We start from the raw sequence: 17481 nt of genomic DNA on the forward strand, positions 1-17481 counted from the left end.
TAACTGTTTAAGAACTTAAAAAAAAAAACAACTACTCGTCTTTAGCCATGTGAAAGTAATACAGCATTGTCTACAACCGCTCATTGGAACAGCCCACTGGATAACACAATAAAGGGTATATATACCATTAATATATCAGGATAATATTCACTGATTCATTAAGCCAATTACTTGAGTGCTACTATGTTCCAGGCACTATTCTCATTGCTGGAGGTAATTTTTACAGCAGTAAAAATATCAAGACAAAAGACAAGGTCTCTGCTCCCATGAAGCTCACATTCTACTGGAGAATGACAACAAATGAACAAAAAGTAAAAACATGAACTTGTCCAAAGCACTATGCAGAGATCAGGACCATGTGCGTGGATGAGGTGACTGGTCAGCTATTTTAGATCAAATGGTTAGAGGAGAGTCTCTGAGAATGGGGCATTTCAGCTGAGATCCCGATGTCAAAACGGTCCAGGAAGAGGCCAGAGTGCAAAAGCCCAGGGTGGAAACAAGCTTGGCCAGGGTGCCTGCAGAACAGTACACAGGGGCGGTGTGGTTTGAGATCTGAGATCAGAAAGGTATGCAGGAGCCAGATAACAATGCAGAAAGATCACTCTAACTTTGGAAATTAGAGAGGCAGGAATGGAGGCAAGGAAACCAGTTAGGAAGTTACTACAGTAGTGACAGAGGGCAGTGGCTGGACAAGGTAATAGTGCAGATGGAGAGAAGTGCATAGATTTGAGGTATGTTTTGAAGACAGGCTGATTAGGATTTGCTGGTGGATTAGCCAGCAAGAATGAAGGAAACCTGTATCTTTAATTTGATCACAACATTAAACTTTATTAATGTATAATCAGTTTTTTTTGTGTGTGGCTCACAGGGAACTAACCAGCTTAAAACTTGAAAAAGACAATATAGGCTTTTGGACTTTTTAGTCTTTTCATAATTATTCATAATGGGCCTTTGATATCTTTCATAATCAGAAAAAAACTTGTGATAAAAAATTACTGCAAAATGACAATTGACAGTATCTTGGATCCATACTGCTTCTTGGTTTTAAGTACTCATTGGATCTTCACATTTATTATCTTAGTTTGCCTTTCAAATTCTCACTTGAACAAGAAGAAACTACTTAAATTTGGTGTCAGTTTGGAGATACTTCCAAATCAATGGGAGCTAAATTTCAACATGAAATTCTGCCCACAGCCTACTCCATTGGAATTTGCAGAACAATTTCAATTGCTTGTCTTCATGCACGGAAATCATTGAAGGAATTTAATCTTTGATTATCTCTTTTCTTTTTAAATAAAAATAGAAAGCTTCAATAAGGCAAAATATAGCAAGGTTTGCTTATTTAGTATAAATTTAAAGAGGTAGTTTATAACCATATCCTTATTCTTCATTGGTTAAAAATTTCCTTATTAGTAAAAGGTAAAAGCACTGAATGTTGCTGCCCAATATTTTGTAGTTCACACATTTGGAAAATGCTCTTAAGTAACTGCATTTCAGAGAGAGGTGTCTCCCAAGAGGCTCCTGGAGAAAAACACTGCAAACTAGACAATTTTCCCAGATGGCACAATCACAGAAAATTCCTTTAGGCAGCTTTGAGGACAGTGACAACAAAGATCCACTCTAGATAAACATATAGCTGATACCACTATGGCTTGGAAAAATGTATAAACTGAATTCGGATTTTGATATTGATACACTCTTAAGGCTTTGAAAGCAAAGGTATCATATTAGCCCTCTGAAGTACTGGGACTTACAAAAATCCCACAAAGAGAAAAATCTATCTTACATAATTTTACATGTTCAAATGTTAAATGGTTACCTCAAATTTCCTCCTTCAGATCAAGAAAGATGCATCACATACTGCAAGGTTAGAAAAGAAAGAAGCAGAAAAATATGCATAATATGAGCCCACATGTGTAAAAAAAAAAAAAAGAGAGTATGTATATCCATATTGTATAGAAAATACATGGAAGGATATACATAAAACTAAATAGTTGATTACCTTCTCCACTGTGTTTTTTATTTATTTTCATAGTGCATACATTGTTTTACTAAAAAAATCTTTAAGGAAAAAGTATCACACTGTAGGATAGTGAACTTGACAACAGTCTTATAATCACAAAAAAATGTATTTAAAGTCTTCTTACTCTTTTCTGTATCTGTTCTGAAGAAATCTGCCCCTACAGAAATATATCAAATCAGAATATAATGGTGGTTACATCACTATTTCACAAAAGTAACATATGAGACCAAAAAAGAAAAAGCAATGTATCAAATGAAAAACTGCCTAGAGCTGTAAAATAAAAGCCAGTTTGAAGGATGAGAAAATAATAAGAAAAAGAAGAAAAAAACCCCAAACAACTAACTTGCCAACCAAAGAACACTATTAACTGCAAAAGGTGATTTGGAAGCATATACTTAAAACTTGAGATTCAACTCAAAGAAGTACTTACCTATCTAAAGAACCATACATAAATTTTAAGGTTTGGGCAACATTTTCTATCATATTCCTTAGCTGAGGAAGAGGAACTCTGAAAAAAGCAAAAATACACCTGTTCATTTATAACATAATCAAACAATACATGACATAAAAGAAGCTGTTCATCTTTACATTTTATGTGTAATGAATGTGAAAATGGTGTGTGTTAACTGGGAGTATAGCTGTGTAAAATGGTTGCTAGGAAGGTTGCATTACAAATTAAAGACTTTGATGTCTAGATCTGGGGTTCTAGCATGGGTCAAGTAGAGATTTTCACGGGATTCACAAGTAATCATCATACTGACTATTCACGTCTGTATGGAGATCACTTAACCCCCTTTAGGATTCAATTTCCTTTCTGTGTAAAAGGGAACCAAAATCACTAAGCCCTTCTCAGGCTCATTTTGAGGATTAAATAAAATTAATGCAAATAAAGTAGTTGGTGCAGTACCTAGGCCCCACAGAAAGAAATGCTACATTCTTGACACTTTCCAGTATTACCCAGATCTCAATTGAATCTCCAACTCTTGTGACAAAAAGATATCCCTAAGTGCTAGAGAAAGGAAAGAAAGTAGGAGAAAGGAAAGAAAGAAATGGATTTAACACTTTCTCCTTGAAGCTTTGTAAAACTCTACAAAGCAGGTCTTATCATTCCCATTATACCAATGGGTAAACAGGTTCAAGAAGTGAAGTAACTTGTGCAAGGACACACAGGCAGTAGAACCTGCTAGGGCGCATCCATCTCCTTAGCTACCAAGTTCCCGTCTCCACTACTTCATGGTGTCTTCTGCTTAGATCCCCGCTGTTCACTGCAGCCATCACAGGAGGATGCTCTCTCCCTGCTGGAAACACATGTTCCTGGGGTATAAGCCCCACCCTATCTTCCAGGGGGACAGCACTTTTCTCACTTGTAAAAGGCAGTGGCGAAGAGGGAAACGCACAGGCTTTGGCACTGAGACAAATGTGGGGAAAATCCCAGGGCCACCAGTTCAATTATAAACCACACGCACAATGTTGGAGATACATGGACACGTGAATGACATGGAGGGGGTGCTTGTGCATGATCTCACAATACTCTATTTCCCAGTCTGAACAAGTGAGACTCATAATACCTACCGTTCATGGTTATGTAAAACAGATGGAATGAGGGAAAGAATCTGGTACAGAGTGGTTAACACGAGCAGTAAGAGAGCTGGGTAAAGAGGTGGCTAGGGCTGTTTCTGACTTGAAGCTCAGAACAGAGGAGGAGGAGGATCTTCAAATTCATTCTAACTTACCAAACCAAGTTCTCTAGGATAGGAATTACTCCCCTCCCCACTCCCACCCACGTAATAAAGAAATTGGCTAGAGCTTTCCCTATCCAGCACAACCTCAATCCGGAGCTTAGCAGTGACAGTTCTATTTTTGGCTTCAGGGTAAAACCTCTACAGGAAACTGTCTCTATCTGCCTAACTCATTTAGCTGGTGGCATCAGAGGCTGGCATCAGAATGTGATGGAGCAGCCTCTGCTCAGTTCCTTAGCTGGGCCCTCCTCTCTGCTCTCTAACTGCCGCCCTACCACTATCTTACCATTGTATTATCTGTGCCTTTTCTTTTGCATTTTGAGCTACTACAAAAGTCTAAAGGCAGCTGTTTTACCCTGCCACGACACTCTAAAGTGTCCCATTCTGGACATTCTCGAATTCTTATAAACCCATACTTTCAAAACAACTCAGTTTTTCATATTCCAACCCATTGGTATAGGGCAGTCTCCTGGCAGGGTTTATTACATTACCCTTTTAGACAGAAAAATGCACATTGGCTGGTCATCCATATATGTCACAGCACCATTATTCCCCCACATTACAATTTCTGAATGCCACATTCATGATCTGTCCAAAATTAAAGACCCCTTCAAAATGTAAAACATTTTGAAATTTTCCACTACACCCTTTGAAGTTCCTGCTTGTGGTGTTAAAACATGTCCACAAATTGTTTGAAACTCCTCCCCTCAAAATGTGGAGCTTAACTACCCTCTCCTTGAGTGTGGGCTGGATTTAGTAACTCAATTCTAACAAATATATACAAATGTCATCCCTGCTTTTACCTCTAACTATTAGAGTAAGATGTATTTCTAAATAGTTGCAAAAAAGTTAAGAAGGACAATGATAATATAAGATGTACCACTAGAGAAGTCATTTTAGAGTTAAGTATTCATTATTTGGTCAAAGGTGTTCCAAGGGTGGTTAGGGCAAAACACCTTTTTGCTAACTTAATTCTACAAAATTGCCAAAGTAAAAAACTGTAAACAGGCAAAATCCAAATCATACGATCAAAAGTTTGAGCAGAACTCTGTACTGGCCACATCTCAGACCAAAGTGTATTGATAGCTCCCACCTTTACTAACTGGTCTAGCTGGGCCTTCCTGGCACCTTTCTGCACTGTCCACACCAAAAGGACAGGGAGCTACTGTACTAGTGCAACAGACCTTTAAATTGCAAAACTGCTTGGTTTTGACTTTTGACAGAAATGTCATAATTTTAATACATGAGATTTTGTTAGCAGTATTTTAGAAATGAGCTTAAAGTAAACAAAAATCCCAACTTACTCCTCAGCAGGCAGGCCAATTAACAACAACTTGTCAGATTCTTTCCAATAAGCCACATGAATTTGTTTCCCATTTAAAAGAAGGGATGAGCTAAGAAAAAATGGAATCAAAATGAAATTAGAATATCTTTAAATGTCATAAAATTATAAACAGTCATTCATAAAAGAGTACATATGGTATGAGTTAAGAACTGCGTGTTAATAAGCAAATTTCTTGGCATACACCTAACTGCCACACAGAAAAGGCAAGAAATTGTACAACAAAAACCTGAAATACATATTTTAAAAAAATCCACAAAACTCTGGTTCAAACAAAAGTAGACCCATTACAGCAAAAAAGTGGTGAAAATCTTTTGCTAACATTTACTGAATATATACAATTTTTTTTCAAAAGAAAGCTTCCATCCCAGTGTGTTAATTTAACAAATCTTTTCTGATTGTCTACCTATAAACATGTTTACTAAAAGAGATTACAAAGAAACAAAGATGTGGCTCCAGCCTACAAGATGATCATTTAGTATGGGACACAGATACATAAACAAGTAACTGAAATATATGTCAGATTTAAACGTGTTCTCAAGGAAACACTTTAAGTGATAGGTATATTCATGGTGGTGATGGTCTGAGTCTATTCCAATGTCAAAAATGATCAAATTATACACTTATATGTGTGCAGTTTCCTGTACTTCAATTATATTTCGATAAAGCTGGAAAACAAATTGAATGCATTCTAAAGAGATATACAATAGTCAACTATGGAAACATAGAGAATGATTCTTTCTTACAGTGTGGGGAGGTGGTGGGAAGAAGATAAAATAAAAACATTCTTTGTTGAAATTAAAATACATCCGTCAGTCTTTATCTGTTGAGTTCTTAGGATATAGTGTTAACTTCTATACTGCAGTAGATAAATGTGTGGGATTTTAAATATGAATTGCTAACAGGTTTTTTTCAAAAGGGTTATACTTTTGCCTTTATAAAGTTTTAAAAATGCATAGACAAATATTAGACTCATTTGTAGTCATAATTAATTTCACTGTAGTTTTAAAACATGCAACAAAGGACACACACTGCTAAGGAATCCCTGACATATTTATTTTTGCATTGATTCTTTCACAAAAAAGTCTTCCTATACACATTTACTGTTTTCCACATGTTTAACCCATATCTTATCTAGTAAGATCTAAATATCATGTAAAATATCTGTACTTTTGAGAAAAATAAAATAAAATCCACATGGAGAAACTTAAAACAAATTTTATTATTAATAAGATTAAAAATGAGGCCTGCACCTTGAAAACTTTATGCTAAGTGAAAGAAGCTAGTTACAAATAGTGACATAGTATGATTTCATTCTTCTGAAATGTCCGGAAGAGGGAAATCTATAGAGAGAAAGTAGATGAGTGGTTGCTTAGGCCTTGGGGTGGGGTAGGTGGATTGATAGCTAAAAGGTGCAGGGTTTCCCTCTGAGAGGATAAAAATGCTGTAAAATTGACTCTGGTGATGGTTGCACATATCTGTGAATATACAAAAACCACTGAATCGTATACTTTAAATAGGTGAATTGTATGATACATAAACTATATCTCAATAAAGCTATTTAAAAAAATAAAAGGAGGCCTATGACATGTTTCTATGAATGCATTTATACACTAAATGGACCCTCAGTTACTAGTATCCTGAAATAAAACAATCTTTTCTATATATACTGTATTAATAAAGTCCCAGTGTTAAACATCACTTTCATTTAGAAAAACAAAGAAATTCTTTTTCCTGTTGTCTTGCAGATCCTATCTTTTAAAATCCTAGAGGAGTCATTTTAACCAGAAGATGGGAAAAGAAAAGTTAAGCCTAGAAAATCCAACTTGATATTTTATCAGTATTAAGGGGTTCTAAAAAAGGTAAACTTTTTTTGGTAAAGTCTAAAACTGTTGCACTATTAAGGAAGAAAAATGGTTTATCATTTACAGATTTATTTTATGAAAAAAAGCAAAAACAAAACACAAGAGTTTGAGCCCTCTCCTTTCATAAGTTAACTATGGGCATTTCAAAGACAGGGCCTGATGAGTCAATGTGGAATGCGATACAAGGCTCTATAATTGACTCTATGATGTACTTTAACTTTCAAAAAGGCATTTGATATCAGTTTGCTTATCCATCACTGAGTGAACTTGCACAGATGATACTGACTTCTGAATACTCTTCCTAAAGTGTATGAGTATTGTGTGTTTTCCTATCATTGTTGTAAGAACAGAATATTCTGAAGTATATGAAAAATTCAGTGTTCAGTCATTTTTAGCAACCACAAAGGTATTGTCTAGCAAGTTAATAATCAAGATAAAAACGTGGAAAAGCCCAGACTCATTAAATGCTATGCTTCAGTGATATCACCTTCATGAAGAAATTCTAAAGTATAGGTCATTAGTCCAACTTTGCTGTTTAAAGTGTACTAAAACACTCAGCTCTGCAGATGTACTGAGAACCTACACTTTAAACAGATGACTAGAAAGAAATAACTTACATGAGAAACAAAATATCTGCAGATATCATATCTGCCACATAGATATTTACATTACAGCTACAAATACATTTGTATAATAGATACCTGCCTTGGTATTTTCTTTGTCAGAACCAATGTAAAGAACTTGAAAGGCAGAGAATTAAAGCTAAATAAAAATCAATTATTACCTAGTAACTTGTGTCCCAGTTACATTTTCCAACATGTCACAGAGTGTGAGAAATATTCCTCTCACACTTTTAAGTTTCTGAGATGCATCAGATACTGGATAATGATAAAGGATTTCCTGCTGTTAAACGAAAAGAAACAGAAATGTCAACCCCTACCAAATTTTCCAATCACTATTGTTTTCATGGCAAGTTCAGACCTTCAATTAAGAAAAGAACAAAAAAATGCATCTTTTCAGTTTCCCTAGGAGTTTTATTCAAACATGAGATAAGTATGCCTGGAATTTTAACACATTACCTACTATTTAAAATACCAAAAAACAAGTTAGAGACTGTCAGAATTGGCCAGGCTATATATACAGAGTAGGACACTGATTAGTTGAAATAATTACAACTAATTTCAAACAATGTTTCAAACTTTAATCTCTTTTACAATAAATTCAAATGCTAGTATTTTATTATATTTCATTATACAGATATTCTTATCTCCTATGGTTACATATCTACACAGACACCACATGTAACTTTTAGGAGTCTTTAAATTTAATTACTTTCATTACTAACTTCTAAAGAATCTTCATCTTTGATGAAACCATTAAATCTTATTTAAGCGCAAGGCAAGACTGCAGTTAAACTTACAAAGCGAGAGTACAAAATTAAACTAGTGCAGATAGGAAGAAAGAATTATTATGATACTATAAAATCTTCAGTTTAAAGTTGAAAGTGTTTGCCCAACACAAAATAATCTGAATCCAAACTTTGAAAGAGAAGACATTTTAAATTATGGAAATTATTAAACCTATAAGGTAATTCACAAAATGCTTAATAGTTTTCTATTTTCAAGAAGAGCATGTTCCCAGGAAATAAATAGGTTTTACAAAATAAAATAAATTTCAAAATCAGGAAGTACACTGCTAGAACTTTTACACAAAGGGATGTATTCTGCACATCACTTTTTTGCTGTTACTTAAAGCCACATGCTATTTTTCTCACAAGGCAAATTAAAAGCAGGCAAAATAAAAATTCTAGATGGAAATCACAGAGAATTCAGAGTAACTTCCAGTTACACTGTTTAATGACAATATCCAGTAATATTAATATAGTCATTATTGAAAGCCCAAACTCTTAAAATAGTATATCTTTTCCCTGGTTCTCTCTCTAAAGAGTGTTCTACACTTTGCTTTGGTCTCTCTTTACAAGAAATAATTATGTGACTTGGAGTCCATGTCTTGGCAACTTTTACGTTAGGACAAAAAGAAATAATGATATTTATTATTATCTGGATACATCTGTTTTTTATTCTTTTTAAGCACATTGAATATATGAAAATTGCTATGCAATATGCTGGCCAAATTCTCTCTTCTGGCAATACTTCTAGTGTAAAAACAGTTACAAAACATTTTATCATTAAAAATTAAGTCAGAGATCAGTTAAGATCTGTTATGTCTACTTAATAAATTTAAACCTTAACTGGCAGATACTTACTGTATTTAGCCAAATACCAAACACCACTTTAAACAAACACCACTTACTCTTTGATTCATTTTTTGAAATTTCCAAATCTTGTAACTTGAAGGAAACAAGCAGTTATTAAATACGTAACTCACACGGAAACAAAATGACCCTACGCCATTTAATTGTAAAACAAGTAATACCAGTACAGAGGTCATTTGAGAGAGTCTATTCCAAGCTCTGCAGTGACCAGCCTGGAAAGCCTCACTATTCAAGCCCTGGCAAGCTGCACAGTTCCTAACCCATTTAATTAGCTGTATTTTTAAGCCCTTGTTGGCAGCCTGCATTTGCAGCAGCTTCCACTCTGTACAATAAGAATAAAAAGGCTCTCCTAACTACAGTGTTGATACAGGGCTGTCAACAGACAGAAACCTGTTCATCTGAGAAACATCTACACAGTTTCCCATGGAAAGAAAGGCAAGGGTGACAAAAGGCCTCAGTGCTATCCTACCCCGAGACGACCCAGACAGACTCAGGGTGCTATCCCAGAAATGTGCTGTGTGTCTTATATAACAAATGGTTAAATTCCTCATTTGTTTTAAAGACATAAAGGACTAGTAACACATGCAAGAAATTACAATTATTAACTCTAGGTCCCCACGTCTTTTTTCAGAACACAGAAAATTACAAAAATATATATAAGTAAGTCCTTTCTTTTCCATGTCAGTTACTGACTAAATTTTGATCTATGAAGAAGCTATCGATGGAAATACATCCTTTGGATTAAATGGCCTTGGCATTGAGAACATAGGCTGCAAGGATTTCAAAAGCAAAGAAATGTATGTTAAGTAAAAACTTTTCAGATCTCACTTCTGCTCAAAGCATCATGATAAACTAGATGCTTTGAGACAACTTTGTGCTGTAAAACTACAAGATTCATGGCCAAAATATACTTGCTGAATTGCTGGATATAGAAGTAGAGAGGTTTCCAGGGACATCATTTCCGTATCCTTCCAACTCCCTTCCGTAGCACTGCAAGGCAAGCTGGGCCTCAGCAGGGAGTGGTTAGTGGGCAGAAGGACAGGCAAGTGGTCTTGAGGGCTGACACCTACAATAGCTTCAGTAAGGACACTGAGCACTGGGCTAGTGGTTAGGTAGGTGAGCTAAGCCTAGGACCCCTAAGTAAGGCTGTGTTAAACCCAGACCCTCGAGTAAGGCTGAAGTGCCCTAGCTCTGTGACAAGCAGAAGTGGCAAATTCTCTTTGGAAGAAGGCATTCCCCACTTAGAACCAAGGGACTCACAAAGATAAAATCAAGCAGTAAGTTCACTCGATACCGAAGGATGTAAGAAGGCAAGCACCACAAGCCAGAGTCTCCACCAGGCCTTAGAGATACTGGAATGGGAAGATGTAGAATAGAGAAGAGCTATGTATGAAGTGCTTAGAGAAATAAAGTACAGAATCACTAAGACAAGTGAGCAACAAGAGACGATCAGGACTAGCACAGCAGATTTGCATGTAGATTAGTTAAAAACTTTTCAGGAACTTCTAAAAATAAAAATATGACTGTTTAAACCAAAAAACACCATGGAGAGGTTAAAAGACAGTTTGGACAGAGCAGAAGCAAGAACCTGAACAAAGAAAATAGAAGATTCCTTAAAAAGGAATGACTGACAGTAGACTCAGTAACAGCAATTATGGAAGTCAGAATACAAAGAAATACTATCTGCAAACAGATTAGAGAAAACAACTTTCTACCTAGTTGGCATAAGCAATGCCATGTGTTGACTTCATCTTCTTTCTGGCCACACAGGAAGACGACATTTCTCACCTCCTTGCATTGGGAGAGACCATATAGCTAGTTCCAGGCACTGGAACATGAGCAGAGTGATGTTCTTACTTTTAAGCCAAGTCTCTGAAATGTCCCTTGTGATACTGCATGCTTTCTCTCTTCCCTCACCGGACAACTAGATGCAGAAGATCCGAGAGAGGACTCTGAAACCCTTGGGAATAATGGAACCAGGGGATGAAGGACTCACATCACTGAGCCAATTGACCAGGAACACAGACATTGAAATGAGAAATAACCTTTTATTATGTTAAGCCACTGAGACAGGATTGTTTGTTATAGCGACTGGCCTAGTCTCACAATGCAACATTATAAAGCTACCTTTCAAAAAGGGTGAAAAAGACATCATCAGATAAATAACAACAAAAGTAATTTTTTATCTTATTTTTACTAAAAAACAATGACTTACATATATGTTTTAAGAAGAAGAAAAATGATCGAATGAGGACAGTCTGAGATGTAAGAATAGTGAAAAAATGGTAAGCATACATGTAAATTTAAAGACGATTCAACTGTATGCAATGATATAAAATATACACTTTATGATATATACTTTGTATATTTTATAATATTATAAAGTATTATAATAATAAGTAGTACTATTAGTAATAATTATGCCCAATTTACAGAATTTTAAAAAATGACAGCACTAAAATATTGATGACAATGGCATGCAGGTGAAGAGGAGAGAAATGGAGTTAAGGTATACTAAGGGTCTTGAATTATTTTCAAAGGGGGTTAAGACAGTGTTTTACTTTACAATCTGTTAAGACAAATATCATGATAAAATTTTAAGAGTAATCCCTAAAAAGATAGAAGCATCTACAGCAAGAATAATAATAATACATGGGTTAAAACTAACATGGAAAAAGCAGTTCAAAAAGAAAATTTTAAAGTAGAGGAAACAAATTCAGTTATTTCAGTCATCTCTATAAATGGACTCACTGAGCTTGTCAATTAGAAGATTGTTGTGTGTAAGAGACATACAAAAACAACAAAGACACAGAATGACTGAGGAAAGTGCTTATCATTCACTTGGAAAACTACGAAAAGTCCTTACTTCTTTCCTTTGCACGGTCAAGAAGACACTCACCTCTTCCTTTGATGCTTCTGAGTCGAGCTGTAGTGTGAGATACATGATGATGTGAGGAGAGTTTAAGATATTCTGCTGGATACCTTCAATGTCTTCTCCCCAGAGAAGTCTTACCAAATCACTAGTGTTTGACTGTGCCTTTTTCTGTCTTGGTTGAGTTGTGTCCTTTTTCACAGCATATGCATTTTCAAATGTCAGTTTCACCTTTAAAAAATTAAAAGGTTGATTTTTCAATGACGGAAAATCAGCTGCAGTTTTCACAAAGAAGGATCTGTATGTGCACATATGCACCCAGGTATGCGCAGTATGCATAAAAGTCATCCTAGAGCATTGGGCTCCTTGATGGCAGGGACTGTGTACTCTGTTTATATTTGTATCTCCAGCTCCTAGGACAATGTCTGGCACATATGATTACAAATGCTTATAGAGTAGGAATGTATAATTCTCTGTAATAAGTTCATTAATTTAAGCTTAATCACTGTATTCTAAGTATTGACAAGAAATACAAGAAATGCCATGGGGAAAAAATTAGTATGATCTGATAGTGTAATAAAGAGCAACATTATATTATAAATGCCAACAGCACTAACTCATCTGGGGAAGGTAGAAGGAAGAGATTCAAGATTAAAATCAATCTCATACAACCAGAATTAGCTCTCCTTTCAAGTGAGGTGATACTCAAATATTCTTCTCTTAGACATTCTTTGTGATCATTTAGAATAAAGGCTAAGAAGAGTAAAAAAAACTGTCCACATGCTGGATCTTGGATCATGGCCCTAAGAAGATTATCAGTTTTATCAAGATGGTTTTAATTTCATGGCCTGATGTCAAACAAGATTGGTAAGAGTCCAGAATGTGGCCATTTTCCAGTTGTTGAAAGGTAGCTTCTACTTCTCAATTACCTTTCCTTGCAAATGGAGATATGTGTCTAGATGCCAGCTGGCCAAAGATAGCTTGCTCATTTCAAAGAAGCACTAGTGTAGGGGGCGGGGGAGGGAAATAAGTGGAGTGAATGCTAACCATGTACCTCCCCAGTACCTCCATTAAAAAAAAAAAAAAAATTCAAAGGCGCACCAGTGTGTATCTTGACTAAAAGAAGTTTTCACTAAATATAGTTTTGTGTAGCAAGGACATCATCATAAGCTATACAGACACAAAATATTTCTAATGTTTAAGACCTTATCAGAATACAGATGAGTAAAATGGGACATTCTAATTGTAACAATCCATAAAATTTTAAATTTAGACTTTAAAGTGCAGTGATTTTTAAAATTAGATTACATTTTAAATCAAAAAATAAATTCATACTTGATCAAGAATAAAGAATAAATGTATATTAAATCATCACACTGTATAACTTAAACATGTACAGTTTTTATCAATCATACCTCAATAAAACTGAGGGAAAAAAGAAATCTTTTCAATATTTAAAAGCAGATAAAATTGTTTATATGTAGTAAGTTGCATTTTGAGAAAACATTTAAAAATTATTATCAAGACAGTGATAAACAATCCCTATTTTAATAATTTATTGAGAGGTACCATTTTTAAGGCCAACTTTAAATATATGATAAACACCAAACATATCACTGTCACTCTTTTTAAGAATGAGTTTTATATATTTATATATTTTTAGCAAAAATGTTAAGTACATTATTTTTAAAAATTCATTCATAATCCCATCAGCTCACCCAGCTATTGTTAGTGTTGTACTATAAAATAAATCTATCCTGATTGAATAAAACCTTTCAAAAGGAAAAATATCTAGATATTCTTTTTTTTTTTTTTTGATTGGCAGGGAGTGACTATTTATGGTTGTATTCAATTTTGCTTATCTGTAGCTGTCTGGCATTTCAGAGGCAGTAAGTTATCTTTGTCTACCTAAAGTAAATTAAGTTAAATAAATGTATTTTCTAAAATAGGTTTCAGATTTTATTTTATTAAAAAGCGGAAAAGAGACATGGGGTCTAAATTCATCAATATGTATATATTTAGAGTTAAGATGAACCAGGTCACAACTAGAGAGTAAAAGGGAGAAGTTCCTCATGAAATTTTTCTAAGTCCAATGATCATGCTTTTTTTCACAAAACATTTAATATTCCAAATGGAAAATCTCAACCTTTACTAAATTTTTAATGTTTTCTGCAAACCTCATGCTGAAAAATGGGCCCTCAGTATTAGAATACAATACTTAAAAAGGCTGAGTAGAAAATTAGTATATTCGGAGGGAAAAAATTAAGAAAGCTGAACAAAAATATATAAAACAAATTAGAGACCCTATATGGGAACAATCAAGAGTTATCTGAGGAAAATTAATATAAGGATAAGGTGAGGAAGAGCTGAAGAGACACTCTCAGAAATGATCTTAGAGAGATATGAAAAACAAAATTTGGTGTGAGATTTTGACCCAAATAGGCAACATGTAAGCATTATATGGCCTGAAAGACTACGTTCTAAGGGTGGCATCTGTTCTAGTGGGTAATGCTCAACCTATGTATACACAGATAAAAACAGAAACATAAGCATAAATATATTAAATTCTGGAACAAAGATCTGATGCAATAAATGGCTTGGTGGTCAGGGGGTTCTTTTATCTGAGAATGAGGACTTCGGAGGGTCCAAATAAAATACATGGGAGTCTTTGGTGGTTTCCTTGGAAATGTGAGAAATCTTTAGAATCTGGGAAAATCCTGAGTGCAGACTTTGTACCAGTAGAGAAGGGAGCTTTGAAGACTGTTCCCCTGGCACCGGGCTCTGGGGAGGAGCTAGGTATGTGAATGGAGGGGAGGGTGAGAAATCTTATGGTAGGAAGCACGAGATGAGTGACATCCTAAGGAAGCAGGTGTCACAGAGGCAGGCTGGGTCGGCTATGCGTCCATGAGAGCCATGCACCCTAGATGTGGAACAAGGAGAAAGACGGGTCCTTGCAGAAAGAAACATGCCTCCGAACAGGGAGCGCATCTCTTTCAGCTGAGATTTTTGTGGTTGGGGAGGTCAAAAGATAGGGTATGACTCACCAAAAATGACAAAAGGAAATGAGCTGGTAGACAAAAATTTACCAATTTTACCTTAGGCGGCAACAGCAACCTAAATTTTAAGATTGGTTTGCTCTGCCTAGTGAAGAAGGACACACTTGAAAACGAACTTTAATGTTACATTTGGCAAACAAACAGCATTTCTTGTCTGTGGTGCAACAACCTTTTCCTCTCACCACGACAAGAACTCAAACAAATACACCACAGAACCATCCATTAACATTCCTTAAGGAACTATCTTAGCCGCCATTCTGATTTAATGCAAAGATAATTACTCTTTAGCAAGACATTTTGAAAGGCTTACATGTTAAGCAGTTATAAATGTCAGGAAATCTGGTTGCTTTGATAAAATGATAAAAGGGTGAGATAGATAACTAAATTAAGAGTTGAGTGCTATTTTTTTTAAAGGGGTTGGTATATGTAAATATTAAGGATGTTAAATGTGTTCTATACGAAAAATCTTTAATTAAGAAACATCTAAGATAGTTTATATGAAGCTTCTTGTAAAAAGGGTTTTTCCGTTTGAGTTTACATGAAGCTTCTCATAAAAAGGGTCTTCTGTTGTTCCTCCATGGACATTAACCTGTGACAAGTTTCATCACCTCCTGTCTCCCTCAAAATGTTTTCTTGTTTGTGCGGTTTGCCCATCCTTTCTTTCTGCCTTCCCTCCCAGTTCAAGAGATGACGTGGCTTCCCTCAGGTCCAAGGAAATGCTCTGTATAAATTACCACTTCCAAAATCTTGTTGCTTCCTCTACTTCTATCTCCAACCCATCCCATGCAACAAGCAATGTCTCTCCAGCCCCTGCCAAACAAACCAACCCTCTCTCTCCTCATTAGCTACCATGTCTTCCTCTTCACACACGGGACCTAGGGAGACTGTCAAGGTTTGAAGCAGCTCCAGAGCCAGACCAGACTCTCACCTCTGCCTCATGGTCTGCACCGTCTCTCTCACAATATCTCTGCTGCTCTCTGCAAGCCTGATCCTTTCTCTTTTGCCTGGCAGATGCTTTGAATATTCCTTAGTCAAAATTCTGAAGGAATTGAGTCTACTCTGCTCAGTAAATTCTCTCCTTGATCCTCCTCTCCTGGGCAATCTCACAGGACCGCTGAAGACAGAACCTGGAAGGCATCTTGGACTCCGCTCTCTCCTGTAGGAAGTGCTATCCTCTTCGCTTCCCACATACTTTAAATCAAATCTACTCCTTCTCCTCCATCTCCACAGCCAAGGCCTTTGCTGAGGCCTTCACCCCCTCTCTTCTGGACTAAAACCGACCACCTGGTTTCCCAACCTCCAGTAATGTCTAAATATGTTAATAAAATGAAAATCTGATCACCTCAGTCCTCCGCTTTAAAATACTGAAAGAGCTAGTTATTTCTGGGCTCTGAAAATTAAAAAAAAAAAGTTACAAATACTTACAAAAAAATTTACCAGTCGACTTCCTAATTTTTCCACAGTATATATGAGTATCATTTTTGTGGAACAAGGAAATAATAAACATTAAAACATTCTACACAAGTATCATCTCCTTTAAGATGCCTTTTCTTCTTGTTTCAGGCCTAAGAAGTACTTAGAAGGTATGGGTCTAAGGTTAACGTTCTGTAGATTGATCTCCCAGAAAAGGAGTTGGTTTCCTCCAAAGCTCGAGGAAAACTGGCTGTGGCCCAGTGCTCAATGCAATCAGTCCTGGTCACCTGCAATGTTTGGACCTGACCCCCTGATCAGGCCCAGGGAGGGGATGGTGCTCTACCTGTATGATTACGTGCTTTTTGAATAAATGAGTGCACAGAGCTGTGGCAGCAGACCAAGGTCACAAAAGTAAAAAATTAGAAGAGTACCTGTACCTTCATTCTTGTAATCTGAATTTCTAAAAACTTTCTTTTTAAACCCACAACTTTTTATTAAAAAAATTTTAAACCTAAAGAAAGTCGCAAGAAGAAGACTGATTACCTATATATTCCTCCCCCAGCTGTATTCCTCACCAATTCCTCACCCATTGTTACTGTTTTGTCACATTTGCTTCCCCACCTCTTCTCCCCTCTCCTACCATTCTCACCACCTCTGTGTATTTAAAAGATTGTTTTGCCTGACATTATGCTGTACACTAGAGATTGATACACTGCAACCAACTGTACTTGAATGGAAAAAAATTTTTGGCCCAGACCACTTGATCATGATTTGCAGCTATTTGAAAACTTCATCACTACATATTTTAGCACATGTCTCCTAAGGATACACAAGCAAATATAATTGTGACACTTCGGAATTTTGATACTAAACACAATACTAATCTGTAATAAAGT

The 17481-nt window shown here is 35.9% G+C and overlaps 1 protein-coding gene across 3 annotated transcripts in view; it reads right to left on the bottom strand.

Moving 5' to 3' along the window:
- Window positions 1-17481, bottom strand: part of INTU (inturned planar cell polarity protein) — a 73496-nt gene that overhangs the window by 24343 nt on the left and 31672 nt on the right. For all 3 annotated transcript variants that reach the window (XM_045514958.2, XM_010952567.3, XM_045514959.2), the window contains exons 4-7: window positions 12144-12347; window positions 7754-7872; window positions 5067-5156; window positions 2454-2531 (exon numbers count right to left, since the gene is read on the bottom strand). In XM_045514958.2, coding sequence (XP_045370914.1) covers window positions 2454-2531; window positions 5067-5156; window positions 7754-7872; window positions 12144-12347 — 491 coding nt within the window. The remainder of the gene's footprint in view (window positions 1-2453; window positions 2532-5066; window positions 5157-7753; window positions 7873-12143; window positions 12348-17481) is intronic.

Source organism: Camelus bactrianus, chromosome 2 (assembly GCF_048773025.1).
Source record: "Camelus bactrianus isolate YW-2024 breed Bactrian camel chromosome 2, ASM4877302v1, whole genome shotgun sequence".
Lineage (NCBI taxonomy): Eukaryota > Metazoa > Chordata > Mammalia > Artiodactyla > Camelidae > Camelus > Camelus bactrianus.